Source organism: Budorcas taxicolor, chromosome 2, assembly GCF_023091745.1.
Source record: "Budorcas taxicolor isolate Tak-1 chromosome 2, Takin1.1, whole genome shotgun sequence".
In the NCBI taxonomy this organism is placed as follows: Eukaryota; Metazoa; Chordata; class Mammalia; order Artiodactyla; family Bovidae; genus Budorcas; species Budorcas taxicolor.
This window is the reverse complement of record NC_068911.1, coordinates 172,730,247-172,756,493: the sequence shown is the minus strand read 5'-3', so window position 1 is coordinate 172,756,493 and position 26,247 is coordinate 172,730,247. Positions and strand designations below refer to the sequence as shown.

The 26,247-nt window shown below is 47.2% G+C and overlaps 1 protein-coding gene across 2 annotated transcripts; it reads left to right on the top strand.

Moving 5' to 3' along the window:
* Window positions 1-838: 838 nt before the first annotated feature.
* Window positions 839-25,138, top strand: NCMAP (non-compact myelin associated protein). 2 transcript variants are annotated; one of them, XM_052636266.1, is made up of 4 exons: window positions 839-935; window positions 15,889-15,979; window positions 20,528-20,612; window positions 24,997-25,138. In XM_052636266.1, exons 2-4 carry the CDS (start codon window positions 15,898-15,900, stop codon window positions 25,136-25,138), a joined length of 309 nt encoding a protein of 102 aa, XP_052492226.1. In that variant the 5' UTR covers window positions 839-935; window positions 15,889-15,897. The 2 variants fall into 2 exon arrangements, with proteins under 2 accessions (XP_052492226.1, XP_052492227.1); XM_052636267.1 differs by lacking the exon at window positions 839-935 and adding an exon at window positions 11,726-11,848.
* Window positions 25,139-26,247: the final 1,109 nt, after the last annotated feature.

Below are 26,247 nucleotides of genomic sequence, written 5' to 3'. Positions count from 1 at the left end.
GAATTTTCAACCCCAATTTATTTTCTAAGGTTTTTTTTTTTTTTAAATGTGGACCATTCTTAAAGTCTTTATTGAATGTGTTACAATATTGCTTCTGTTTGATGTTCTGGTTTTTTGGCCACAAGGCATGAGGGATCTTAGTTCCTCTACGGGGCATCCAACCCACACCCGCACCAGAGAAGTCATCTGACCCCATATGAAAGTGGAGGAAACAGGCCTGAGGCGAAGGGGACCCCCTTGCTCACCGGGTCCTTTCCTCGTAGTCAGTGAGGGTGGGGAATGAGCCCCCCCGTGCCGCGCCCCTCCCTACGTATGGCCCCTATCCGGTCCAAAGCCCTTTCCTGCACCCCTCACGGTGCCCACCCGCTGCCCTCACTGTGGGCACCCTGTCCACGTGGCTCGCCTGCCCTTCTTCCCGCCTCCCTCCTCCTGTCCGGTTTCCCAGCCCATAGAGGAGCTGCCCACATCCCACCTCCTAGCAAAGCTGCCACCTGAGAGTGGGGGAGAGGAGAGCGCGAAGGTTTAGAGGCAAACCTGGGTCCCCCAGACAAACGCCCCTCTGTATCTTGGGCCGTGGTGACTGGCTGCGGGCCAGCGCTCCCTGCGGACGGGCGGCTTGAATGGCCGGGATTGTTCCCGCAACTCCTGTGCCTGTCTGCTGCCCAGCGCCTGCCAGCTCCCCCACCACCACCCGCACAGACAGGAAAGGGGAGGGCCGTTCCTTCTGGAATGGAAGGTGTGGGAGGCAGGCGAGCCGTGGAGGGGGTGCGGCGCGCTGTGTCCTGGACCAAGCTGGGGAGGCGGGAGAGTCACAGGATGGAGGGAGCATGAGAGAGAGGTCACCGTCCCAGCCCGCGCCCTTTGCAGGAGAGCAAACTGAGGTGCAGACAGGACAGGTGACTTGCCCAAGGTCCCACAGCACGGCAGTAACAGAGGTAAGACTCAAACCCTGGACTCCTAACTTCCAGCCCAGGGTCCCTGCCCTCCCACATCAGGCCTCACGCTGGGGTGTGGGTGGTGAGCCTGCTGAACCGGTGGGGTGGTGAGCGCCACAGCCTGGGACATTGAGCCGCAAAGGGAGAACGTCATGTAACGGCTGCACAGCGCCAGGTTTCCCCTCGTTCTGTAGTCAAGGGCAGATGCTGCAGGCAGCGTTCACCCCTAACTCCTTCATGACAGAGACTCAGAGGTTAGCCAAGCCCTCGCAAAAGGTGGAGGGGAGACCGCGAATCAAAGGGAGACCTCTGAAAAGTCAACATCAGGGGTAACCTCAGATTATTGGATTTTGTAGGACGGCACTGGCCTGGGTTCTCAAATAAGAAGAAGCTAGCTAGGGGCACTGGGGGTCAGGGCGCCTGGTTCTGAAGAGACTTGGGTTTGGTTTCTTCTCTGCACTCCCAAGCCCAGTTTATTTTCCTTCGGAGGTTCACAGTGGCCTGCCGACGGTCTACCCACTCAGTTATATCTCTGTGTCCTTGCTTCAGTGGCGGCAATGAAAAGTAACGCAGAAGCCTCAGTTGGTGTGCTTTAGAAATGTAGCAGTTACCAGGCAGGGGGGGCCGAGGGCAAAGCTGAGGGGGGAACACTGGGCCAGGTGGGACCTCATTGCGCTCACCGGCCAGGGTTCCTTCTGGTTGTCTTTGGTTCTTGCTATTGTTGTTTCTGATCTTGTCTTGAATGAATCAGAAAGGAGTTCTGGAAAGAGTAGCCAGTGAATGACCAACGCACCTTCCTGTCTGTGTGCCCCGGGCCCCTCGCTGGCCCCTAGCTTTCTCGTTTGTAAAGAGAGTTTTCAGGGCGGCTTCCACCAAGTCCACTGATCACAGGCGCTGCCTCCTAGCATCACCACAGAAGGTGTGCAGAACCAGGGAAGGAAAGTTTGTGGGAAGGGGAGTGGAAGGGAGGTGCCTTTTGGAGGAGCTGGATTTTCCATCATAAGTTCATCCCCCAAACTCTCCAGCAGAAGAGTGCATCTCCTTTCACTCTGGACAAACACATAGAAAATCGACCAGTTTCACTGTTTTCTTGGCTGGCAGAATTCTCCTGCACTTCCCTCCTCCTCCTAGTCAGACTGGCTACCCCTGGCATCACCCAGGCGCCCCCTCGTCCCTGGGTCCTTTGAGTGTCTCACGCAGTTCACTCCTCCACTTTCACGGGGCAGATCCTCCAGGAAAAGGTGCATGGGGCAGGCTGGATTTCTTGTATGAAGCTGCTTGTGCCCCTAAATGTTGTTCTTCTACCCTTCCACTCAATATTTAGTTTGGCTTCTGTCCACTTCTAGGCTGCAGATAATTTTCCCTTAGAATTTTGGAGAGTTAGCTCAGAGCTTCAGGACTGCTGCTGTCAAATCCACAGACGTTCTGGTTTCATCTGAGTGTTGATCCTTTTCTGGATATTTGGCCTTGCTATTTTTTATAACTGATAAATGTGTGGGACACTCTCTTTACACCCTGCGTTCTGGGAGGCAATGATGATGAGCCCCATTGTGCATTTTTTTTATTCACTTTCCTGGTGGGTCCACAGTCTTCTCATTCATGTCATTCATTTCTGGGACATTTCCAGGTATTCTTTGATAATTGCGTCCCCTTGATTTTTGTTCCACTTAATCACTTCTGAAATTTTTATCATTAGAATGTTGGACCTCCGGGAGGAATTTGTTTTTGCCTCTTTTCTCTCTCAGTCTTTTTTGGTTCCACTTTATGAGACATGTTCTCAACTGTCTTCGAACGCTTCTCTTGAACTTTTACATTTTGGGGGTCATATTTTAAATTCCTAGCACTCTTTCTTGTTCTTAGAATATTCTTTTCTTATAGCATTCTGTTCTTGTTTTATAGATGTAGTATCTCATCTTTCTGAGGATGCTGACGTTTTCTTATGCCCGTTGCATTGTCTCTGTTTGCTATACTTTTTATGTTATTTTATTGGCAGGGAAGACCAAAGGAAGGGATGGATTTGAGCTGCAAATTCCTCTTTCCAGCCCCATTTCATACCCTGGCTTTTGGTAGTATCCACAGAATCTTTCTGGGGTTTATTCTCTGCTTTCAGCTTTTGTTGGTTTCCCCAGTCTGCAGGTTTGAGCCTCAATCTTTGCCAGGCTGCTAAGTCACACTCAGCCTTCAGCTTTCCCAGCTTTCAAACCTGGACTGGACTCTCTCCAATGTGGCTGTCATCTCTCCTTTCCCTTTGACCTCGTGGAGTCATATGTCTGAACTCCTTTACTGCCATTTGTGGGCTGTGGGGTGAGTTTCAAGAGGAAGCAAAGATAATTATATTCCATCTGCTCTGTTTTTTTTAGTTTTTAATTTTAATTAAAAGACGCTTACTCCTTGGAAGGAAAATTATGACCAACCTAGAGAGTGTATTAAAAAGCAGAAACATTACTTTGCCAACAAAGGTCCATCTAGTCAAGGCTATGGTTTTTCTAGTGGTCATGTATGGACGTGAAAGTTGGACTATAAGGAAAGCTGAGTGCCGAAGAATTGATGCTTTTGAACTGTGGTGTTGGAGAAGACTCTTGAGAGTCCCTTGGACTGCAAGGAGATCCAACCAGTCTATCCTAAAGGAGATCAGTCCTGGGTGTTCATTGGAGGGACTGATGTTGAAGCTGAAACTCCAATACTTTGGCCACCTCATGCGAAGAGCTGACTCATTTGAAAAGACCCTGATGCTGGGAAAGATTGAGGGCAGGAGGAGAAGTGGACGACAGAGGACGAGATGGTTGGATGGCATCACCGACACAATGGACATGGGTTTGGGTGGACTCCGGGAGTTGATGATGGACAGGGAGGCCTGGTGTGCTGTAGTTCATGGGGTCACAAAGAGTCAGACACCACTGAGCGACTGAACTGAACTGAATTGATGGGACCAAACTGGGCAAATAAATCCCACCGATGGGATCGAATCCTGGCAGGCACGGGCTAGAGCAGGGTGGTCCTTCAGGACAGGGTGAGCTGCAGATGTATTTGTAGTTAGGTTGGAAGTAGGTGCTGAGATGTGAACTTAGCTCGTGCGGCAGGGACAGAATCAGGTCTGCCCAGTTGCCTCTTGAGCCCACTCCCCACGCCCCTGCCCTGCCTGCCCAGTGTGTCTAGAACCCCTTCTCTGCTCCTCTCACAGCAGCTCTCCTGTACTCAGCGTACCTCGTACCTGCTACTCCCTGGGCGTGTCTGATCAACCTCTGCATCTCCCGCAGCACCTGGCCTGTGGGATGTGTCAATTCAGGCAGGACGGGGCCGAGGAAACAGGTGTGAATTGAAGTCCGACAGATATGGGTCTGAATCCTATCTGTGAGGCTAAGTAATGGCCCCCTCAAAGATATCCGCATCCCGATCCCCAGGTGGCCAAAAAACAAACAAACAAAAAAAAAGAGGAGCATGGTCCTGCCAATGTTTTGATTTTAGCCCAGTGAGACTGATTTTAGGCTTTGGACCTCTAAACAATAAGAAAATAAGTTTGTGCTATTTTTAAAATTGTATGTACTTCCGGCTGCTCTGGGTCTCTGTTGCTTTGCAAGGACTTTCTCTAACTGAGGCGACCAGAAGCTGCTCTTTGTTGCCGTGCGCAGGCTTCTCACTGCAGTTGCTTCTCTTGTTCTGGAGCACAGGCTCTAGGTGCTCAGACTCTCTAGTTGTAGTTCCTCGGCATGGGGAATCTTCCCGGACTGGGGATCGAACCTGCGTCCCCAGCATTGGCAGGTGGACTCCTATCCACTGCTCCACCAGGAAAGTCCAAATTTGTATAAGTTGTAACTTTGCTATAGCGGCCGTAGGAAAGTAAAGCATCCTAGCTCCGCTATATACTAGCACTGAGACCTTGGATGGGTCACTTAATCTTTCTGAACTTCAGGGCTTTTTTATCTGGAAAATAGTGATAATGTAGGTGAGAGAGAGAGTGAAGTCGCTCAGTTGTGTCCGACTCTTTGCGACCCAATGGACTGTAGCCCACCAGGCTCCTCCATCCATGGAATTTTCTAGGCAAGAGTACTGGAGTGGGTTGCCATTTCCTTCTCCAGGGTATCTTCCCGACCCGAGGATCAAACCCAGGTCTCCCTCATGGCAGGCAGATGTTTTTATTGTCTGAGCCACCAGGGAATCCTAATATAGCTAATAGGTGAGAAGATACATACAAGTATTTAGCGTGGTAACTGACACACGGTAGTCACTTGCTAAATGACAGCTGCTGTGTTTGTGGCCACCATCGTCATCACCCTCACCCTTGATGTTACTGGTGGTCTACCCACAGATGTCAGTATAGATTGGACATGTTCCTGTTTGTCTAGACCTTTTTGAATAGAAAGGATAGGAAGCTGTTATGAGACAGGCCTATAGCTCTCCTTCAGCAGTTCTCAACCAGGGGCGATTTTGCCTCCCAGAAGACACTGGAAAACGTCTGGAGACATTTTTGGTTGTCATAGGTGGAGGATGCTACTGGCATCTGGTTGTGAAGGCCAGTCCTGCAATGCACAAGATGCCTCCAACAAAGAATGCTGTGGCCCAAGGGTATACAGTGCCAAGGCTGAGAAACCCTGCCATTCTCTGAGGTTCTGTGGTACCTCCCGGGCTCAAAATATCAACATATACTGTGTCGCTGTTCGCACTGTTAGTGACGCCAGTTGTCTTGCTGTATCTCACTTAGGCGCACTGTTCACTGAACCCTTGGTAGACAAGGTGCCAAGTGGGGAAGCTGGAAGAAAACTCAAGCAGCTGTAGGAACTGCTGATGGGGTTTTCTCTCCTGGCTGGCACAGCGGCCATAGCAGCAGACATGCTACATTCTCTCCTCCCCTGGCATCAAGTATCTCGTGATGCACGTGTGCAGTGCTTTAATGCTCTCGGCTGTTCAGCTCAGTTGAGTTTAGTCGCTCAGTCGTGTCCGACTCTTTGCAACCCCGTGAATCGCAGCACGCCAGGCCTCACCAGCTCCCGGAGTTCACTCAGACTCACGTCCATCGAGTCCGTGATGCCATCCAGCCATCTCAGCCTCTGTCGTCCCCTTCTCCTCCTGCCCCCAATCCCTCCCAGCATCAGAGTCTTTTCCAATGAGTCAACTCTTCGCATGAGGTGGCCAAAATACTGGAGTTTCAGCTTCAGCAACATTCCCTCTAAAGAAATCCCAGGGCTGATCTCCTTTAGAATGGACTGGTTGGCTCTCCTTGCAGTCCAAGGGACTCTCAAGAGTCTTCTGCAACACCACAGTTCAAAAGCATCAATTCTTTGGTGCTCAGCTTTCTTCACAGTCCAACTCTCACATCCATACATGACCACAGGAAAAACCATAGCCTTGACTAGACGGACGTTTGTTGGCAAAGCAATGTCTCTGCTTTTGAATATACTATCTAGGTTGGTCATAACTTTTCTTGGTGAGAGAGCCTGAACATGCCATCTTGGCTAATTTGCTCTCTCCCCACACATAGTAAAAATACTGAGCAGAGTCCTGCCCCGGCAGGGCCACTGACCCTCTGAGTAGCCCCAGGAAAATCACTTACCTCCTGGAAGACTAGGCAGCCACCCCAGTTTGGAAGTAGATCTGAATTTGAGATTCAGCATTTCCGCTCATTTGCTCTAAGACTTTAGGCAAGTCGCTTAACCTCTCTGAGCCTCCATTCCTTTTCAGGAGAGTGGAGATAAAAGACCCACCTTGTCATATTGATTAAGTGAGAAAACACGTGAATACATAGAGCCTGACACTTCATTAGCATCCCCTTAAATGTTAGTTTCCTTTCCTTCCTGATCAGAATGTTGGAGTCGAATTATTTTCCTCTGACATATTCCACATGCCATCAACTCTTTACCCTTGTGCCTTTTTTCCCTTGGGGACAGTGGGATACCTAAAGATTTATATAGAAGCTCAGCTATATTTGAGGACCCTTGGAAGCTGGCCCTTGGCTTGAGCCCAAAGACTGAGGGGTAAATGGAAGGCACAGGTCACATTCTGGCTCTTGGTCAGTCTCAACCAGGACGCCCACTGGTCTCCTCCTCCCACTGACTCCTGGCACACCCTATGCCTCCCATTTGGCACCAGGCATAAGTCTGCCTTGTGACCACTTTCGTCTGGGATTTCTATCTGCAATTTTGTACATGAAACTTAGACTTGCAGGTCTTGGGTGGGAAGCTCCTTGAGGCATCTTTCTATACAATGTGGGCCACAAAAATCAGAAACACAGAATGTTCACGCCTGAAATTGACAGGTAGGTAAAAAAACTTAATAGATGTGGGAGACCTAGAACCCAGACTTCCAGATCCACAGGCCACTGCCTTTTCCAAAGGACTTCAATATGATGTTAATCAGCCACCTCTCTATGATCAAGGCTGGACCAGGCATGAGGGGGATGACCCCCACTAACTACTGATAGAAGGAAATTTTCTTAAAAGAAATAGTCTCATCCTCTTCGCCTGAGCTGTAGAGACATGATCCCCATGGCCCCTCTTTGAATCGTCTCAGAGCTGTGTACATGGTGGGTGCTGGTTGAATGAATGATGGAAAGTGGACAGAACAGGTAGGAGAATGAATGTGTGCACAGTGGGTGGGTGGGTGGATGAGTGGATGGGAGGACGGAAGAGTAGATGGATAAATGGAACAAGAAATGGGCTTCCTAATTTCTGAGAACCAACAGCAAGGAACATATTCAGTATGTAATTGTGGGTTGAGGGGGCACTAAGTTCAAGGTAGCATTATGCCAACTCAGCCCCCACCTTTGGGAGCTCTGACACACAAGGGGACAGAGCCAAGTACAGGCGGAACAATTAGAGTAGGGGGAGATGACATGGAACCCAACAGGAATGGAGGGTTTAGGAGGGAGCCAGTCTGGATTCAGGCAGACTGGGATCACTATGTACTCAACAAAGCATTTGGAGGTTCCTAAGGGGCCAATATGCAATCTGCTGCCAAGTCAAATCCCTCTGTAGAGTTCTTCTTGTTTTATTCCAGTCTCAACTACCTTCCAGGAAGGATTCCTGCCTTCCGTCCTGAATTGTACACACCATCTTCCCTCATCCAATATCCCCCGAGTCGATAGCTACAAAGAAAGATGAGCTTTAGGAAGACACAGGTTCTTGAGATCAGCTATGAATGGCTGGTCCATACCCTAGAACCACAGGTTGGAAAGGCCATTAGAGATCATCTCCAAACTAGGCCATTTTGCAGGTGGGAAAATCAAGGTCTAGGGAAGACGATGACTTTCCAAAGTGTTACGGCAAGTGAGTAATAAAAGGAAACCCATGTCTCCTGATTCTCACCCCGGGTTAAGAATTCTATAATGCTTTTTCCCTGCACACCCAGCAGCCCCCAGGCCCTACCAGTCCTATTAGGACTTTTGCCTGCTTGGGGTTGGTTTCACTCTTTCCTCTGTCTCTACCCTCGGTGGAGATGGAGGAGAAGGTCAGTGTTCTGGATGTTCTGCTGAGTCCCTCCTCAGATCCCTTCCTTGGGATATCAGCCTTCACAGTCTGGCTCCCTGACTTCTTTGTTCATACTTGAGCTCGACCAAGCACAGCAAACACTACATCAGATGGAGAACTGGGGGCTCCAAGAAGAGCAGGGGGAACACAGGCTGGGAGACAGGAGGGAAGAGAAGAGGAGCTCAGATGAGCATTCACCGACCACCCACCATCCAGCAGGCACTGTTCATTCTTGTTCCGTTGCTCAGTATCTGACTCTTTGCAGCCCCATGCACTGCAGCACACAGGCTTCCCTGTCCTTCGCTATCTCCTGGAGTTTGCTCAAAGTCATGTCCATGGAGTCAGTGATGCCATCCAACCAGCTTATCCTCTGTCACCCCCTTCTCCTCCTGCAGGCACTGTGCTGGGCAGGTATAACATCTCATTTATTCTCAGAACCCCACAAGATAGGGAATATTTTATAAATGAGACTGTTTTTCCTGTTTTACAAGTGAGAATGCTGAGGCCTAGAGAAGTGGCTTGGCTTGTAGAGTTGGTCAGCAGGGATCCCAAGATTAAAACCCAGGACTCCCTGACCCCAAAGCCCCTGCCAGGTCCGGAGCTCCCAGACCACATGCTTTGTCACAGTAACATCAAGAGTTCTCAAACCACCACCAGGAGCTGGAGTTTCTCTCCTAAGGACCCAATCAACGAGGTCAAGGCTAACAGAAATCAGCGCAAAGTCCTGCACATAAGTTCAAAAAGACAACTGCACAAGAGTGTCGTGGAGGTCTGGTTACTAGACCACAGCTCATCATAGGATCACCAAGTGTAATACAGCTGCCATTGCCTTTTAGTTCCAAAGGACTCTGAGTGTAGAAAGTCCTAGGCTTTGACTGACCATAAACAAGCATGAGATAAATCAAGAAAAGGTTTGGGGGTGGTGTCTCAACAGGGTGTGTGGAGCAGTGGGCTGTGGCTGCCTGAAAAGCTACTGAGCTGTTGGTTTGCATTAATCCAGTGTAATATCAATAGTTTTGTGCCCAGTCCCTGTGCTAAATGCATCACATGTTTTATCTCATTTAATTCTCACATGACCCCATGGAGTCTATAATTCTTATTTTACAGATCAGAAAACTAAGACGTGAAGAAAGTTGACCAAGGTCACGCAGCTAGTAAATAACTGAATTCAAGCTCAGGTCTGATCATTGTCAAGAAAAATGACAGTCCAGGTCCCCTTTGGAGTCAAGCATCCGCTTTGGGGTATTTTATTTAAGGAAGATACTGACACGTAGAGAAACGAGGAACCTATTCATGAGGGATACTAAAGACTGTTTGAAGAGGCTGAGAATATTTATCCTGGAGAATAAAATCATCAGAGGACATATAGTTGCTGTTTTCAAGGGCAGAAAGGATCTCTACTTAGAAACAGGTTGGATTCATGGGATATTTGTACATTCTCAGTCATGTCTAACACTTGGCAACCCCGTGGACTGTAAGCCTCCAGGCTCCTCTGTCCATGGAATTTTCCAGGCAACAATACTGGAGCAGGTAACCATTTCCTATGCCAGGGGATCTATCAAACCCAGGGGCTGAACCCCCGTCACCTGCATTCGCAGGCGAGTCTTTGCCACTGAGCCGCCTGGGAAGCCCCTCTGGACATTTACCAACCATTTGCTGGTTAAGTTCAAAAGGGGCATATTACAGCCAACTGCTGTTGCCACCTACTGGTGGAAGGTAAAAATGACATGCTGATTTCAGCTACCATCACGGTTGCATTCATAGAACCCTAACTCTGTACTTTTAAACATAACCATTGTCGTGTGTAAAAGGTAACAGGTTACCTCTGTCGGAAGAGAATTAGGACCAATGGGTTAAAATCACAAGGGAAGAGATTTTGGTTCCAAAATGAAAGGTACTTTTCTGACAATTAAACCATCCCACTAACCTAAGGGACAGCTTGGGAGTAGTTAGGTTTTTGTCTGTGGAAGAAACCAAGTCATGCTGAATCTCCCATCTCGCAGATGAATGAGAGAAATCAGTCCCAGTGTCTTGGCGGGTCTCAGCACTCATGGCTTCCCTATTCTGAGTTACAGTTGGCCATTTGGGTAGGGGTCTGCCAGGCTTGATAGCATCTGGGTTTTCTTATGCAGGGAGGAACGTCTAGGCTAGGCCAGACAGAAGGAGGATACCGTGTAGGCAGAGCAGAAGGGAGGGGGATATTCTGGACAAGTGGGGTCTGGCAACAGTGATCCTCAAGTTATGACCTTATGGACTTCTCAGATGGTAAAGCATCCGCCTAAAATGTGGGAGACCCGGCTTCAGTCCCTGGGTTGGGAAGATCTCCTGGAGAAGGAAATAGCAACCCACTCCAGTATTCTTGCCTGGAAAATCCCACGGATGGAAGAGCCTGGTGGGCTACAGTCCATGGGGCCACAAAGAGTCGGACACAACTGAGCAACTTCACTCACTATGACCTTATACTTGACCAAGGAACAGAAAAGGATGGTTCAGTGAGTAAATGGTCTTGACTCTCCATCTCTTCCCAAACTGACCTCCCACATGGGGCCATGTGTAAACAACCCAAGGAAACAACATCTCCTTGTAGATTCTGTAAATGTGATTAAGGCTCTGCTGGAGACAAAGGTTCAGAGTATAGGCAAGGTCAGGGACCAGTCTGGGTCAGGGTTAGATCAAGAGCTATGCCCTCTCTCTCTTCCACAGCCTGTGAGAGTCTTCTCATTAAAGCCCTACATTGATTTGGATCCCAGATGCTGGCCATTACACCTTATTCATTCTTTGGGGATCAGTCTAGTAAGAGTTTATGGAGAAGGGGCGATGAAATTAGACAAACCCTAGCTTGCATCCTAGCATAGCTACATATTAGCCTTGTGAAATTAGATTGCTATCTTCTCTGATCTGAGTCTCAGTTTCCCCATCTGTAGAATGGGCACAGTGACTATATTCTCCTAATCAGGCAGATATGAGGATTCAATGAGACCTCTCACATAAATCACTGAGTACAGTGCCTGGGCCACATGGTATATTATTATTATTAAATTAACCTCTGTCCATAAAGATCAGCCTCACCTCCCTGTACACTCCCCCATTTTCTGTGGCCATGGGCCCTGGTCATGGACATATTTGATACTGACATCTCCCTGCTGGACCTCACTTGGTTAACAAGAATCACAGGGGCCCCACACATGAAAACACCCACACCCTTGGCTATCAATGCTCCACCACCCTCCCTCCCACCTTCTCTGATGTGGTAGGAACAGAGATGTAATTGAGAGCCCTTGGCCCTTAGATGAGGCAAGATATGCTCTGGGATTACTCATTCTTCTCTCAGAAAGAGGAGCAGCCGGGCCCATCTGAAAGGGAGTCCCTCCTGGAACCCAGCACCCAGGAGGTCACCCTGAAGGACCTGCGGAGGAGCCTGCGCCCTGGTGGCCCTGGGCGGCTCCGTTACTGGTCAGTATGTGTCTGTGTGCACGCGTGCGGGTTCCTGCAGTGACTGGTCTGGAGCCCCTGCCCCCACCCCGGGTGTGTGCCAGGGTCGGGTGGTGCGGAGGGAAGGATACAGGCTTTGAATTTGCGGTGCTGGGTTCATTTGCCCAGCCTGCAGCATTCAGGCCATATGGAAAGTCTCAGGGTCCTCATTTGAAACAAGGGGAAAGGAAGACCTAGTTTACATGGCATTCGCTAATTAAATCAGAGGATGGATAAAAAAATATCTGGCACAAGGTCTTCGCACATGGTGGACACTCAGATGATGGCTTCGGTCAATTCTGTGCTTGTTGGTTTAATGGGGAACGAGTCCATGACAGGGTTTAGTTTATCTAGTGATCATGCCATCTCTCTCTCCTTAGGTGACCTTTGGTCAACGGCCGTGTATTTGCCTCTTTTTTCTATTTTTGAAAGGAGTTGTGGGTAATTCCCTAGTGGTCTAGTGGTTAGCACTCGGCGCTTTCGCTGTCATGGGCCTGGGTTCAGTCCCCGATTGGGAAACTTAGATCCTGCAACCCACAAGGTGCAGCCAAAAAAAAGGGAATTGTGAGAAAGCATTACTGGTGAGTGTTCTCAGCTTGATATTGGTGGAGACAGAAGCAGAGTTTAGGTAAATGCATTTTAGAAGTCTTTATGTGCCAAGATAGGGCATGTGTGTTGCGGGAGGGAGCAGTTCAGCTACCTCTCCCTGGGAGTAGGAGTTGGGGGTGGAAGGTTGGGGGAGACTTTTACTCCATGTTCTCTTATTGGTCCATACTTGTTTTTATAGAAAGAATTTTTTTTTTTTTTCCTGTTTTGAGCCCCTGTCTCTAATTAGTTCGGACTTCCCTGGTGGCTCAGATGGTAAAAGCATCTGCCTACAGTGCGGGAGACTTGGGTTCAATCCCTAGGTCAGGAAGATCCCCTGGAGAAGGAAATGGCACCCACTCCCGTACTCTTGCCTGGAAAATCCCATGGATGGAGGAGCCTGGTAGGCTACAGACCATGTGGTCGCAAAGAGTCAGACACGACTGAACGACTTCGCTTTCACTTTCTCTAATTAGTTCAGCCAGTATTCACTAATACCTGCTGAAATCCTAAGGGATACCCTTTACTGAGCACTTAAAAGCACTTTCCATACTTAACCTTGAACCCTCAGTTCCCTTGGGAAAAGCTGCCTCCTTTTACGAAGAGCAAACCCAGCTAGAAGTCCAACCACTCACCCAGGTCCTACCACCCACAAAGGTGAGGAGAGCCAGACTCTTTTTATCTGAAGGAGGCAGAAAGATGTGGGAAAAGAGCCAAAAGCAGTTTCTAACTGAAGGGCCTGACAATGGACGCAGAAAGTTGACTGCCAGGCACAGGCCATTGCGGTGCAGCTTTGCCAAGTGCTGCTGTGGGAGAGCAGAGGGCAGGGGGGTTGGTTCCGTCTGGCGGGAAGTCTTCCTGGAGGTGACTGGGCTGAATCTGGAAGGTTCCTTTTGGAGGGGGAGTGGGCAGCGGAGCATGGCTGGCAACCCAGGCCTGTCTAAGGTGGTCGGGAGACAGGAAGTTCAGCCAGGCCAGAAGGTTGGCCAGTGTGGGGATGCCAGACAGTGCTGCAGAGGGGTCCTTCAGGGAGCCTGAGTCATCCAAGTCCTGAGGATCTGGTTCAGGGGAGGAAGGGACAGACAAAGTGGGGCTTGGGTCTGTGACTGAGGCAGGACTTCAAGGCTTAAAGGAGGGGCGGAGACGGTGAAGGCAGAGCCCATCCTGTGGATCAGCAGGCCCGGCCACACGGGGTCATTCTGCAGTTGAGAATGGGAGGGCTGGCTGGGAACAGGTCGTCGCCTCCAGAGCCACCAGCCTGGCTGCAGGTGACCCCAATGGAAGGGGTGCTGGACCCTGTTTCCATCACGAGCTGGCACAGGTAGGGGACCTGGGGGGAGCCACAGCCTGGGGCCGCAGCTCAGAGACAGCAAAGACCGGGAGTGACGTGGGAGGACGGAGTGGCCCATTGTCCCAACAATTTGACAGAGGTTGGTGTGGGGAGCCAAGAGGCTGAAAAGGAGGTTGGAAACAGCCAGTGAAGGGCTTTCACTGCCAGACATTCAGGTGTGGGTACAGGGGAGATGACTTGTTTTTTGAGCCTGGGAATGCCATGATCAAACCTAGGGTCTCTCTCACCAGAATGTGAGCTTCTGGAGGCAAGGAGTTGGCCTTTGGGCCAAGTTCCACATCTCCCTAGCTGGGGGACTGTGGTCGAGTCACTCAGCCACACCGAGCCTCAGTTAGCTTCCCAGCAGCAAAATGCAATGATTGAGAGCATTAAATGAGCTGACAGATGTCACATATGAGGGCACCTACGGCAGCCTTGTGCAAAGAAGACGCCCTCTTTGCTTGGAGGGTTTCGCACAACTTCAGTTGCCTCTCGCCCCACCCCCAGACCAAACCACACCCGTCCTTCAAGCCCCATTCAGATTAATCTTCTTGAAGTCACTCTTCACAACCCAATAGCTCATCTCACTGACTGCTTAATAATCATATATCATAGCTAGTTTTTTTAGCTGCTTCCCCACACCCCCATCTTATATTGTAAAGATTTTGAAACCAGGAACAGCATTTCAGGCACTGTCGTAGGGTGGTCAAAGTCTCACGAGCACGGGCAATAGGTGCCCTGGGTTCAGTTCTCCTGGGTAACTTGGGGCTCCATGTGGTATTGGGGGGCTTCAGTTTCATCAGTAAAATGGCAACAGTAACCTTCCTCACACATTTTCTAGATCAATTTAGATACTTGGTGTGAAACATAGGAAGAGTTGAATAAATATTGTTGAATGAATTGAAACTGCTTTGAAAAATGGAATCTTTAAAAATGTCAAACCTTATTTTTAACTCCCCATTGTTCATTGTTCAGTTGCCAATTTGTGTCCAACTCTTTGCAGCCCCATGTACTGCAGAACACCAGCCTTCCCTGTCCTCCACTATTTCCCGGAGTTTGCTCATGTTCAGATCCATTAAATCGGTGTTGCTATCCAACCATATCATCCTCTGCCAGCTTCTCTTTTTGTCTTCAATGTTTCCCAGCATCAGGGTCTTTTCCAATGAGTTGGAACTCCCATGCTGCTGCTGCTGTTGCTAAGTCGTGTCAGTCGTGTCCGACTCTGTGTGACCCCATAGACGGCAGCCCACCAGGCTCCCCTGTCCCTGGGATTCTCCAGGCAAGAACCCTGGAGTGGGTTGCTATTTCCTTCTCCAATGCATAAAAATGAAAAGTGAAAGTGAAGTCGCTCAGCTGTGTCCGACTCGTAGCGACCTCATGGACTGCAGCCTACCAGATTCCTCTGTCCATGGGATTTTCCAGGCAAGAGTACTGGAGTGGGTTGCCATTGCCTTCTCCATGGACCCCCCATAGTATATAGTAAAAGGCCTGATGTTTACTTGCTGCTAAGAGAAACTTGCCACCGAAGGTCTGTCTAGTCAAGGCTATGGTTTTTCCAGTAGTCAAGTATGGATGTGAGAGCTGGACTATAAAGAAAGCTGAGCGCCGAAGAATTGATGCTTTTGAACTGTGGTGTTGGAGAAGACTCTTGAGAGTCTCTTGGATTGCAAGGAGATCCAACCAGTCCATCCTAAAGGAAATCAGTCCTGAATATTCATTGGAAGGACTGATGCTGAAGCTGAAACTCCAATACTTTGGGCACCTGATGCGAAGAGCTGACTCATTTGAAAAGACCCTGATGCTGGGAAATATTGAAGGTGGGGGGAAAAGGGGACGACAGAGGATGAGATGGTTGGATGGCATCACCAACTCAATGGGCATGAGTTTGAGTAAACTCCGGGAGTTGGTGATGGACAGGGAGGCCTGGCTTGCTGCAGTCCATGGGGTCGCAAAGAGTCGAACACAACTGAGCAACTGAACTGAACTGACTGAAGAGAAACTACATGCTTAAATATTTCCTCCAGTCACCCAGATGAAGACCAAAAGAGGCATCACACAGGGATTATAAAATAACTGGTTGTAACCAAAATCTCATCTTCCTTTTCAGCACATCGAGATGACCACAGCCACCCCGTTGGGGGGTAACACCATCTTCTCACTGAACATGACCACCAGAGGAGAAGACTTTCTGTACAAGAGTAAGGTCAACTTGGTTTGGCGGCCAGGGGATCGAGGGCGGGACAGGATCTGTCTTTAGCTCCTGGTGTCAAGGTCAAGAGCGTGGCCTCTGCAGACAAAGTGCTTGGGTCTCAGTAATGCCGTTTGCCAACTGCATGAACCTGAGCACATGACTTCACTGCTCTCGGCTTGTTTCATCATCTGTGTTGCTGTGGTTGTTTACTTGCTAACTCGTGTCTGACTCTTTTGTGACCCTGTGGACCATAGCCTGCCAGGCTCCTCTGTCCATGGGATTTCCCAGTCAAGAATACTGTAGTGGATTGCCCTTTCCTTCCCCAGGGAATCTTTCTGAGCCAAGGATCAAACCCAAGTCTCCTGCATTGGCAGGCAGATTCTTTACCCCTGAGCCGCCAGGGAAGCCCTTCCTCATCTGTACAGTGGGAGGATTAATGATCTGCCACACAGGTAGGTGTGAGGGCTACAAGTGATGATCCATTTGAAGAACTTAGAATAGCCTCCATGCCTATGAACCATGTTGTTTAGTCACTAAGCCGTGGCCTGATGGACTGTGGCTTACCAGGTTCCTCCGTCCATGGGCTTTCCCAGTCAAGAATACTGTAGTGGATTGCCATTTCCTTCTCCAGGGAATCTTCCTGACCCAGGGATCGAACCCATGTCTCCTGCATTGGCAGGTGGATTCTTTACCCCTGAGCCACCAGGGAAGCCCACCTAAGTACTTAATGAGTATTATTATTATTATTATTACTACTATTACTTTTATTTTCATTATGGAGTTTGGGGGCTTAGAGGGCGATGGAAATTTGAATCTCTTGTAAGATAGCCCTGCATGGGACTTCCCTGGTGGTCCAGTGCTTAAAAATCCACCTTCCAATGTAGGTAATGGGGCCCAGTCCCTGGTCAGAGAACTAAGATTCCACATGCCATGGGGCAACCTAAGCTCATATGCCACAACTAAGATGTAACGCAGCCAAATAAAAAAATAAATATTTTTTAAAATGGCCCTAATGAGTCACCTTAAAATGACTTTTAAAAGGCCCTTACAAGTCACCTTAAAATGCAACTACTTTCATATTTTCTTTGGAAAGCAAAAACATCCTGTCAATTTGCAAAGAAGTCAACAGATGTAGGTGGGAAGAGCTAGTCCTGGAGAGACCTTTGCCAGGAACAAGAGGCCCCCAGGAGAAAAGTGAGGACCACTCCTCAGAAAACCAACTGATTGTATTAGGTGGAGTTTGGGTCCACTTTGTACGTGCATGTGTGCTAAGTCATTTCTCTCATGTCTGACTCTGCCACCCTGTGGACTGTATTCTGCCAGGCTCCTCTGTCCATGGGATTCTCCAGGCAAGAATGCTGGAGTGGGTCGCCATGCCCTCCTCCAGGGGGTCTTCCCAGCCCAGGGATTGAACCCACATCTCTTTCATCTCCTGCATTGGCAGGCAGAGTCTTTACCACTATCGCCACCTGGGAAGCCCCTCTCTTTGGTTCATACCTCTGAGGATGGAACAGGCCTCCCAACACACGCGGGGCAGTGATGAGCAGTGATAATCGGCTCCAGACTGTGGTACTGGCAGGGAGCTGGATTCGTGGCAGGGTGTGTCTCTTACATGGAGACCCAGAGAGAGTCACTCTTGGGAGGGGGTCTCATGTGTTAGCCTGCTCTTTGCTGGGTGCAGAGACCTACAAAGGCCTGCTGAGGAATGTCTCAAAACAGTTCTAAAGGGAAATGCAAAGCAGATAGAATTACTGTCAGCAAGGTGGGAATAATACTGTTTCATGGTTCTCAACCAGTCAATTTTGCCCCCTAAATAGAATTGCCAGAATGAACAAATAAAAATACAAGTTACCAATTAAATTTGAATATAAGATAAACAATTAATAGATTTTTAGAATAATGGATATATTGTGTAATATTTCAGATGCATTTTGAAATTTGTCATTATTTATCAGATATTCTAATATACATGGGTATCCTATATTATATCTGGCAACTCTATCACCAGGGATATTTGGCAATGCCTGAAGACATTTTTGGTTATTCCAACTGGGGGTGTGTGGGGAGAAGTGCTCCTGGTATCTAGTGAGTATAAGCCAGGGATACTGCCGAACACACTGCAGTACAGAGGTGTTTTGTCCCCATGACAAAGAATTATCCAGGCACTGGTTGAAAAACCCACTGGACTCCCCAGGAAGGAAAGGAAAACTCTGTGATGGATTTCCCACCCCCTCCTTTTGTCCCTCCCAGTCTTTCTTCCTATGAATAATTGCACAGGTCTTTTTTTTGTTTAAGTAAACTTTTTTTTGGCCATGGTGTGGGAGGCATGCGGGATCCTAATTCCTTGACCAGGGATCAAACCTGTGCCCCCTGCAGTGGAAGCGCAGAGTCTTAACCCCTAGACTTTCAGGAAGAAAGTCCAAAAGTAAACTTTTTATAAAAGCATTGCTGCTGCTAAGTCGCTTCAGTCGTGTCCGACTCTGTGCAACCCCATAGACAGCAGCCCACCAGGCTACCCCGTCCCTGGGATTCTCCAGGCAAGAACACTGGAGTGGGTTGCCATTACCTTCTCCAATGCATGAAAGTGAAAAGTGAAAGTGAAGTCGCTCAGTCATGTCCAGCTCTTTGCGACCCCATGGACTGCAGCCCACCAGGCTCCTCTGTCCATGGGATTTTCGAGGCAAGAGTGCTGGAGTGGGGTGCCATTGCCTCCTCCGATAAGAGCATTACATACATGCAAACAGCTGGATGAATTTCCACAGAGTGCACACAGCTGTGTAACCAGCACCCAGATGAAGGAGCAGACTGCCATCAGGGTCCCGGAAGTTCCAGTGCTCCTTGCAAGCATTAGCCCCCGCCCACTCAAGGGAACCCACATTTTTCTAATTTCTACCACCGTAGATTAATTCTACCCTGGTTTTGAACTTTGTATACATGGAATCATGTATCTGTATGTTTTGTATCTGACTTCTTTTGCTTAACGTTATGTTTGTGTGTACATATTTTAATGGTTGCAATATAATGTGTATATATGTATACGTGGGTATGTGTATAGTATCATATTCTATTTTCCACTTTTAAATCATCAGAAGTGTTCCATGTACCAGAGTCTTCATAATCATTATTTTAATTACTGTATAATACTTCAAGGGATAAGTATACCATATCTTTTTAACCTTTTGCATATTTAGAATATTCAGAATGTAATAAGCATTTTCATTTATACAGCTTTTTCTTTATTAGGGATTACTGCCTATGATCAATTATCCAAAATCGAATAGATTTGTTTAAAGTGTGAAGCTTTTTTATGATTGTTGATACTTTCAATATCAATTCTGGCAAAGATATTGATCTTGAACCTAAAATTAGAAATTGACATTAGGACTGGGTGCTGATATTGAAAGTAGAATCTGAGATATTAAGCTACAAGGACATTCATTATAGCCTTGTTTTTAATAGTGTAAAATTGAATGCAACATAAATATCCTCAGTAAAGAATTGGCAAATAAATTATGGCCAGCCAAACAATGGAGTACTATACAGCCTTCAAAAGTCATGAAGAGAAACATATACCTGTATAGCAATATAATCAGGATATTTTGTTATAAAAGTTTATGGAACATGGTTCCATTTTTATCAAATACATATTTTTCCATATTTATAAATATTTTCTTAAGATAGATTTTCAGACATAGGATTATTAAATTATTCAAAAGGTGTGGATATTTAATATGTATATATGCAAAAATATGATCACATTGGTGAATGTATACATATGTAGACTCTCAGTGGTTCTCGGGGCAAGGAGGTCTTATCCTCCCCTCCTTTTTGGCTTGTGTTTGTTTATATTTCCAAATTATCTACAGGGGCTTCTCTGGCAGTCCAGTGGTTAAGACTTCACACTTTGAATGCAAAAGCATGGATTCAATCCCTGGCCAGGGAACTAAGATCCTACATGCCGTGTGGTACAGTCAAATATATATATAAATATACAAAAATTGCATATTACTCTTGTATTATCAAAAAGAAGCAAGGATGTTTTGTTTCATGCAACCAGTTTGAAGTATGTTGGGGATGATAAAAGCGGGACTGGACCTACGGCAGAATTCTGGCAGGTAGTGTGCTGAGGGCCCTCACACACACAGCGGGTAGAGGTGCTCTGCTGCTCTAGAGCGATTCTCCCCTGGGGTCCACAGTGAGTGTTCCAGCAGTGAGTGTGGCGTTCTCTCTTCTCCTTGACCCGGGGGGGGCGCAGGGTGCCGCCACGTGGGTCCCGCTCCCATCTTCTGAATCCTTTTTGGACTCCGTTTGCACACTAGCCTGGGCTTCCCTGGTGGTTCAGACTGCAGAGACTCTGCCTGCCATGCTGGAGACCCAGGCTCCATCCTTGGGTAGAGAAGATCCTCTGGAGAAGGGAATGGCTACCCACTCCAGTATTCCTGCCTGGAAATTCCCTGGTGCGCTACAGTCCATGGGGTCACCAAGAGCTGCATGTGAGTGAGCAACTAACACTTTCACTGCACACTGGCCATCTCCACTCTTCTCTTCCTCGTAGGTTCTGGCGCCATCATTGCTGCTGTTGTGGTGGTTGTCATCATCATCTTCACCGTGGTTCTGATCTTACTGAAGATGTACAACAGGTACGGGATGCCCTGGGCTTTAGAACCATCTGGTCCCTTCAGTGATGCTAGAATGAATGGAAGCTAGTGTTTGTAGTTGCCTGTTATGTGCACAGCAGTATCTTTGAGTCCATTTTCAAATGCTCTTACCTTTTGTGGGTCCTTTTTTGATGTTTAGTCTACTGGAAGAATAAACTTGTGTGGTGGCTTGGACGGTAAAGCGTCTGCCTGTGATGTGGGAGACCCAGGTTCGATCCCTGGGTCGGGAAGATCCCCTGGAGAAGGAAATGGCAACCCATTCCAGTACTCTTGCCTGGAAAATTCCATGGATGGAGGAGCCTGGTAGGCTACAGTCCATGGGGTTGCAAAGTCAGACATAACTGAGCGACTTCACTTTCACTTTCACTACTGGAAGAACTTCATAGTGACCGTAGATTTTTATATTTGGAGAAGGATTTTTGGTATACAATAATGATAATGACTTTTTTTTCTTTTTTTTGGCCACCCTGTATGACATACATGATCTTAGCCTAACCAGGGATCAAACCCGTGCCTCCTGCATTGGGAGCATAGAGTCTTAACCACTGGACTGCCAGGGAAGTCCCATGATAATGATCTTGAGCTCTGTGATAAACTCATGTGTAATTTACAGATAGTAAAGTGGTGTTTCAATCCTCTTCTGTTGGAGAGCCCTCTGTGAGGTTATACTGAGTGGCCCATGTAAGTAGTTGGTGTGACAAACACTGAAATGTACATACCTGTGACTTTATTTTCTGGCATCAAATAAGAGGAAATAATATAGATTGATTGCAAAAAGAATAAATGTTGTGTTATCACCTCTAGTCACAACTTTGCTAGAAGGTTGTTCTTGTGAGGGAAGAAATCAAAATTAAAAAACTGCATTCAATTACACCATAGAAGACCTAGAAGCCATTAAAAAAAAAAGATTTTGTAGAAATGTATTTATTGATGAGAAAAACTGTTTACAACATACTGTCAAAATTTGCAAGGCAGTAGGTATATCATGATCATATACATGGGTTGCACTCACACACCCAGGAAAAGTTCAAATAATACACAGCAAGGTATTAACAACCGGTATGTCTGCATAATGGAATTGCTAGTAGGTTAGTTGGTAGGTTGGCTTTTGCATGGTCAGGGGGTGTGCTTCTTGATATCTGCATTGTTTTTATAATGACAATGTTATTTGTAAAGGTAGCTAACATATATTGATCTCTTACTATAAGTGAAAGTCGCTCAGTCGTGTCCAACTCTTTGTGACCCCATGGACTATACACTTGATAGAATTCTCCAGGTCAGAATACTGGAGTGGGTAACCTTCCTTCTCCAGGGGATCTTCCCAGCCCAGGAATTGAACCCAGGTCTCCTGTATTGCAGGCGAATTCTTTACCAGCTGAGCCACCAGGGAAGCTTACTATGTGCTGGGACAATTCTAAGCTCTTTACATGTGTTAACTCAGTTAGTCTTCATAACAGTGTCAGAAAGTGGGTATTCTATATCCCCAGTTTTATACGTTTGAAACAGGCAGGGGAAGATTAAATGACATGTCCAAGTTTACTCAACCCTAGTTGATAGAGTTGGGATTCGAACTCATCCATCTTGTTTCAGAGAAAATATTCCCACCAGTACACATATAATAATAATAATAATAATATTTCATATATTAAAAAATATTTACAATTTGGGTATATTTCAAACCAAGTTGCATCCAACCCTACGGTCTACCTATCATTCTTCTCTATCATTGCTGGAACTCTGAGCCCCTTTCTAGGTTAAAATCGAGATGGAGGCTCCGCTCAGCCCATCCTATTTACAATGATGCCTGAGCTGGGAACTGAGACACCTGGATTTGGTCTTAAGTCTGTCAAAAGCAGTCAAGTTACGGAAGCTCTCCATGCCTTGATTTTATCATCTTTAGAGTGGAAATATCTCTAAATAGGCATTGCTCCAAAGAAAACACACAGATGGCCACACTCAACATGACTGACTATTAGAGAAATGCAAATCAAAGCTATAATGAGGTCGAGTTACAGATGTGTTAAATATACTTAGGATTGCCAGTTAGTAAGGAGAGAGGGACAAATTGGAAGATTGGGACTGACATAAATACTATTCTATATAAAAGAGATAATTAATTAAAAAAAAACAACCCACTGTATAGCATAGGGAGCTGTGCTCAGTACTCTGTAATGACCTATATGGGAAAAGAGTCTAAAAGAGTGGGTATATGTATATATATAGCTGATTCACTTTGCTGTACAACTAAAATTAACGCAGTATTGTAAGACAACTATATTCCAATAAAAATGTGAAGAAAAAAAACACCTATAATGAGGTATCACCTCATACTGATCATTATAGTTTAGTGGTCCCATTTGTATTTTTGAATATCTTTAATTAAAAGTACTTTTAAGGAAAAATAGCAATTTCCCTTTAAAAATGTGCTGGCCCAGTACCACGTCATGTTGCTTCCTCCAGGCACTGTAAGTTAAACTCTGCTGCTGCTGCTAAGTTGTTTCAGTCGTGTCCGACTCTGTGCAACCCCATAGACGGCAGCCCATCAGGCTCCCCCGTCCCCGGGATTCTCCAGGCAAGAACACTGGAGTGGGTTGCCATTTCCTTCTCCAATGCATGAAAATGAAAAGTGAAAGTGAAGTCACTCAGTCGTGTCTGACTCCCAGCGACCCCATGGACTGCAGCCTACCAGGCTCCTCCGTCCATGGGATTTTCCAGGCAAGAGTACTGGAGTGGGGTGCCATCGCCTTCTCCGAAGTTAAACTCTACACAGATTAAATTGGACAAGAGAAACATGTTCAGTGTGTGGAATGAAAAAATACACATATATTTTTTAGAAAAAAAAATTTTTTTTAATCTGCAAATAATAAATGCTAGAGAGGGTGTGGAGAAAAGGGAACCCTCCTGCACTGTGGGTGGGAATGCAAATGGTGCAGCCACTGTGGAGACCAGTATGGAGGTTTCTTTAAAATCTTAAAGTGAGAGTATCCATGCGTGAGTGCTAAGTTGCTTCAGTTGTGTCCAGCTCTTTGCAACCCTATGAACTATAGCCCACCAGGCTCCTCTGTCCATGGGATTCTCCAGGCAAGAAAACTAGAGTGGGTTGCCATTTCCATCTGTTCAGTTCAGTCGCTCAGTCATGTCCAATCATTTGCGACCCCACAGACTGCAGCACACCAGGCTTCCCTGTCCACCACCAACTCCTGGACCTTGCTCAAACTCATGTCCATCGAGTCGGTGAATCCATTCAACCATCTCATCCTCTGTCATCCCTTTCTCCTCCTGCCTTCAGTCTTTCCCAGCATCAGGGTCTTTTCCAATGAGTCAGTTCTTCACATCAAGTGGCCAAACTATTGGAGTTTCAGCTTCAGCATCAGTCCTTCTAATGAGTATTCAGGGCTGATGTTCATATGAACTAGGAGTTCCACTCCTGGGCATATATCCAGAGAAAAACCATACTTCAAAAAGACACATGTGCCCCAATGTTCAGAGCAGCGCTACTTAACAACAGCGAGACATGCAAACAGGCTAAATGTCCACCAGCAGATGAATGGATGAGGAAGATATGGTATGCGCACAGAATGGAATATACCCATCCATGAAAAAGAATGGAATAATGCTATTTGCAGGACATGAATGCACCTAGAGGTTATCTTACTAAGTGAAGTAAGTCAGAAAGAGACAAATATCACACATGATATCATTTATATAAGGACTTCCCTGTAGCACAAATGGTAAAGAATCTGCTTGCAATGCAGGAGACCAGAGTTTGATCCCTGGGTCAGGAAGATCCTCTGGAGAAGGGAATGGCAATCCAATGCAGTATTCTTGCCTGGCGAATCCCATGGACAGAGGAGCCTGGCGGGCTACAGTCCATGGGGTCGCAAAGAGTTGGACACTGACTGAATGACTAACACACACACATCACTTGCATATGGGATCTAAAATCTGATACAAATGAACTTATTTATAAAACAGAAACAGAGGCTTTCCCTAAGTGTAGCTAAGAGGCCACACTTCCAGTGCAGGATGTGCCCATCTGATCCCTGGTCAGGGATTCTTTTTGGCAGTGTGGCCAAAAATGAAGTAAGTAAATAAGATAAAAGTGAAACAGACTCACAGACATAAAAAACAAACCTATGGTTACCAAAGGGAAAAGGTGGGGGTTGGGGGAGAGGAATAAATTAGAAGTTTGGGGTTAGCAGATACTATATATAAAATAGATAAACAACAAGGTCCTACTGTATAGCACAGGAAACTATATTCGGTATCAGTACATTAATCTCCTCGCTGGAGCTGTGGTTACACAGCCTGTTCCGCAGGGCACACAACGAGGAAGACTCAGCCCTGTGTTGGTATCTCATTACAGGAAAATGAGAACGAGACGGGAGCTGGAACCCAAGGGCCCCAAGCCAGCTTCCCCTTCTGCCCTGGGCGCAAACAGCAATAGCAGCCAACAGCCTGCAACGGTGACCTTCAGCCCTGTTGATGTCCACATGGAGACTCGGTGACTCCCACGCTAGTGTTGTCTTGGCCACTGTCCAAAGAGCCTTCGGTCAAGACTAAGAAGCACATTTTTCTCTGGCAGCTTCACGATGAGTCCCTTCTGATCAGGTTGACGGGGGCATCTCTTACTCCATCCCTTATGCTTCTGGCGACCCCCAGCCCCATCCTGCCAGGCCCCAGCCCAGCTTCATCCGTATCCCTGCCACCACCCTTCCTAAAAGCTCTGCTAACTTTGGGAATCCACTGATGTGGGTTTAGCTGTCTCTTCTAAACGCAACAGCTAAACAGACAGACAGGTAGGCAGGCAAGCAGATAGCCCAGGCCTCTTCTGGTTAGGAGTCAGGAGTCAGGGCATGCTCCTGAGAGGGTCTGCTGAGGTCATATCAGAGGAAGGGCCCTATCCATAGCTTTGCAGCCCAAAATACTTGATCCCGTAATCAGGCACAGGGGAACTAACTGGGACTAACTAACCAAAACTCAACTTGTTCATATATAACTTGTTCTAGGACTAAATGAACGCTAGCTAGCTTCTGACAACTGATCTGCATATTTCTCCATCTCTAAGAAAGGTTATAGAAAAAACTGAATTCTCCAAAGGTGTCTACATCTTTAGCAAAGAGTCAAAGTCAAGGACACAGGATGACCTTAGGAAAACATGGGAAGACTGGCCTCTGGGATGAAAGTGTATTGGAGTGTCCACGCCAAGAATGAGCCTGGAGACTGGCCAGGGTGAGGGCCCTTCCCACCCCAGGGGGTGGTGTGGCTGGGTTAACCTGGACTCGGGGTCATTTCTTGGCTGCCTCTATCTGGATTCTGAGCAGTCCTCACTCTCCAGTTACCACCTTCCCTCCAAGGTCAGGTATTTAGAGACTGATTAGATTACAACTCTATTTATGTTACCACTACCCTTCCTTGGAGAAGGCAATGGCACCCCACTCCAGTACTCTTGCCTGGAAAATCCCATGGACGGAGGAGCCTGGTAGGCTGCAGTCCGTGGGGTCGCTAAGAGTCAGACACGACTGAGTGACTTCACTTTGACTTTTCACTTTCATGCATTGGAGAAAGAAATGGCAACCCATTCCAGTATTCTTGCCTGAAGAATCCCAGGGATAGG

Excerpts from the sequence above, each read along its gene's own strand:
- NCMAP (XM_052636266.1), top strand. The coding sequence starts at position 15,898 with ATGACCACAGCCACCCCGTTGGGGGGTAACACCATCTTCTCACTGAAC. Across the intron at positions 15,980-20,527 it reads AGAAGACTTTCTGTACAAGA|GTTCTGGCGCCATCATTGCT; the intron begins GTAAGGTCAACT and ends TCTTCCTCGTAG. Across the intron at positions 20,613-24,996 it reads TTACTGAAGATGTACAACAG|GAAAATGAGAACGAGACGGG; the intron begins GTACGGGATGCC and ends ATCTCATTACAG.